Source organism: Cucumis melo, chromosome 3 (assembly GCF_025177605.1).
Source record: "Cucumis melo cultivar AY chromosome 3, USDA_Cmelo_AY_1.0, whole genome shotgun sequence".
NCBI classification, from domain to species: domain Eukaryota; kingdom Viridiplantae; phylum Streptophyta; class Magnoliopsida; order Cucurbitales; family Cucurbitaceae; genus Cucumis; species Cucumis melo.
The window spans coordinates 26,100,219-26,103,455 of NC_066859.1; the positions used below are offsets into that span (position 1 = coordinate 26,100,219).

A 3,237-nucleotide genomic window follows, 5' to 3' on the forward strand; every position below is an offset into this window, starting at 1 on the left:
TGATAGGTCAATTTTCGCTTTCTTTTGTAGGGTTTAGTCTCTTGACCTCTAACAAATTGACCATCATTTTCTTTGTTGCCAAACCTATTAAGTTTTAGGTTTAAAATTATATTTTATTCTCTCAACTATTTCTGAGTTCCTAAAATTAACTATATTTTTCTTTTCTCTTTCTTTTATAAATAAAATAAGTGAAATTCTTGAAAACAAAATAAGTTTTTTAAAACTGTACATTATGTTTTGTTTGCTTGGAAACATCCATAGAAAGTAAAACAAAACAAAGAATTTAAAATAAAATGTATTCGTTGCCTTATTTTTCAAACGCTAAATCATTACTAAACATCACCTTAAATGTTCGATTTTAGTGTTGATGTCGTGTATATATATACCCATAAATCTTAAAATCAGTTCATTAAAACTGATTTATTGTGAAAATTTTCAACCATCTTTGGTAAAACTGATCTAAGTGTCATCTTTGTTACAAAATTTGAACGATAATAAAATACCAAAAAATTATTTTAATCTAAAATTTATCTGCTGGGGTGTGGCAATCTTAATTATTTATACACACATATATTTAAAGAACTAAGAAGTTTTGAATTTGATGAATTAGTCTATATATATATACATATATATATATATATGTAGAGAGAGAGAGATTGAGCTAATGGTTTGGTAAAAAATTGAGTTTGGTTTAATTTTGAAATTCTCATGGATGGTCTATTTTTCTTTTTATTTTATTTTTTATTTATTTATAGTATTGAGATGTTTTATAGAATTAATTTAATAGTGTTTTTAAAGGTTGGGCAATATGTGGATTGGACTTGACCAAGTCCGATCCACTATAACCCAATAAAAAAGATGGCCCGTATTAGAGGGAAATTGGGTCAATTACATCACAAAACCCATTGCGTCTATGTTTGTAGAATTCAAACCAAAATTTTTGAAAACTTAATATAAGTAAATTTAATCAAGAAATGCTTTTGAAAGTCAACTAAGAATTCAAGGAAAAGAAAAAAAAAATTGTGATTAATTATAAAGAAAATGTGAGAAAAAGTAATTTTAAGAATCTAAGTAGTTATTAAAAAGAATGTAGATGTGTTGTCATATGTGTATTGTTTGAATTTGTAGTTCCACATTATGTAAAGTTTAAGGACACACAATTCAATCTTTTTTAAAGTAATATCATTAACTATAAGTTCATAAAACAAAAACTACTTATTTAAAGATCGTTAAAAGATTCAATTTTCTTCTTTAGTTTCAAATATAGTGACATCCCACCAGTTAATTAATTATAAATAAGAGTAAATAAAAGGTTAGTTCAAATCTCATACTACTTCTCAAACATTTCAACCATGTTTACACGTACTAAAAAAATGAATTAAATTTTGTAAAAGTAAAATAACAAGCAAACAACTAATGTAGGTTAAGTGTTATTTTTTAATATGTTACGAGGATTTAGTTATTTGCTGTTTATAACAAAATTTGATCTATGAAGATATAAAATATAGAATAATTATTAATGATCACAATTCATAAAGAAGTAAAATAGACTAGATTTTTTAAATTATTATTATTATTATTATTATTATTATTATTAAAATTCAAACACCAAAACTATTTTTTAACCTGAAAATGAAATTAATTATTTGGAGGGAAGATTATTTAAACTTAGAATAGTAATTATGATTTAAAGAGAGAGAAAAAGAAATTAGTCATCATATGAACGTAGGCTATACTCATCATTCTTACAATTTCTTTTTTCTTTTCAAATTTTCAAAAGCACAAATGAAGAAGAAGAAGAAGAGGAAGAGGAAGAGGAAGAAGAGGAAGAAGAAGAAGAGGAAGAAGAAGAAAAAAGAAGAAGAAGAAGAAGAAGAAGAAAGAAGAAGAAGAAGAAGAAGAAGAAGAAGAAGAAGAAGAAGAAGAAGAAGAAGAAGAAGAAGAAGAAGAAGAAGAAGAAGAAGAAGAATCATACAAACAAAATACAAAAACACAAACCCTAAAAATCATTGATTTAACAGAGAGAAATTCGGGTAAAAAAATTAAAAAAATAAGAAAAAGGATAAAAACTGTCCTTACATCGAAACCAAAGGAATGAGAGATATGATGTGGATCGTCGCTTACGAGAGATATGGAAATTGAAGCCAAAATACCAACAAATTTTTCTTCCTCTTTTTTGGACGACATGCATATATGTTGTACCGTATCGTGTCATTGGCGTTCACTTTCACAATCTTGCGACAATATTCGTGAAGTTTTACCCAACGTGTTGACAGTGAAGCTACAAGTGACAACAAATTTGACATTCCGACGATTCGACAGTCGTCCCTTCGTTTCGGCAAGAAGATTCATCTTTAACGACAAGGAAGTGTGGAGCTTCGTCTTGCTACTTTTCATCCGCCGTTGCAACTCCTTGGGGAACGCCGATTTGGCGCGAAGTGACAATGCGACATTTTTCTTGGAGCCATGGTCTTGACGAATGAGAGGGAATTTAGTTGTGGCAAGTTGGCTTTTTCGGAAGGAGAGGGAGACACGTGAGGGGGATTTGAAGGAGATGGAGCCGGCGGAGTTAGGGTTAAGAATATCAAGGTTGATATTGAAATTGCGTGTGGACGGGGTGAGTTTGAATTTCGTAAGCTTAAAGACAGGGGGTTTCGGAAGGGCGATAAGAGGAGGGATGAGGAGGGCTAGGATGATGATGAGGAGAAGAACGATGAAGATAGGGAGGAAGATGCGAAAGCAACATGAGCGACGACGAGAGGAGGTGACGACGGATGGGTTACGATGACGTTGGACGATGAGGGCATTTTCGGGGGGAGGGATACGGTAGATTTGGTCTTTAGGGATTTGGACAACATAGGTACCAGAAGAGAAGAAAGGAGGGTCGGGCGGAGGAGGAGGAGGGTGAACCGGCTCCAGCTCCAGCTCCGCCATGGGGAGAAGAGGAGGAGGATGGGGTGGGAAAGAAGAAGAAGAAGAAAAGGAAAGAGAAATGGGGAAAATATTGAAGAGTAATGGTTATGGTTGTGGTTCAGGGATTGCATGCATTGCATGGAGAGAGAGAGAGAGAGAGAGAGAGAGAGGAGGAGAAGGAAAGAAGGGGAAGATAATTGGTTGGTTGTTTTTTGAAACCAAATCCGAATTCTAAGCCATTTCTTTTTTCTTCTTACAATTCATTTGGTTTAATATTAGAGAGAAGGGGTTGGGTTTTGGTTTTACTTGGTCAACGTTTTCCCT

At 32.4% G+C, this 3,237-nt stretch overlaps 1 protein-coding gene across 1 annotated transcript; it reads right to left on the minus strand.

Moving 5' to 3' along the window:
* Nucleotides 1-1,961: 1,961 nt before the first annotated feature.
* On the minus strand, nucleotides 1,962-3,020 carry LOC103488571 (NDR1/HIN1-like protein 13). Its single transcript, XM_008447369.3, has one exon. The coding sequence runs from the start codon at nucleotides 2,932-2,934 to the stop codon at nucleotides 2,212-2,214; it is 723 nt and encodes a 240-aa protein (XP_008445591.1). The 5' UTR covers nucleotides 2,935-3,020; the 3' UTR covers nucleotides 1,962-2,211.
* Between the last annotated feature and the right edge of the window lie 217 nt (nucleotides 3,021-3,237).

Bases quoted from the DNA above. Each gene is read 5' to 3' on its own strand.
- LOC103488571 (XM_008447369.3), bottom strand. From the start codon at position 2,934: ATGGCGGAGCTGGAGCTGGAGCCGGTTCACCCTCCTCCTCCTCCGCCC.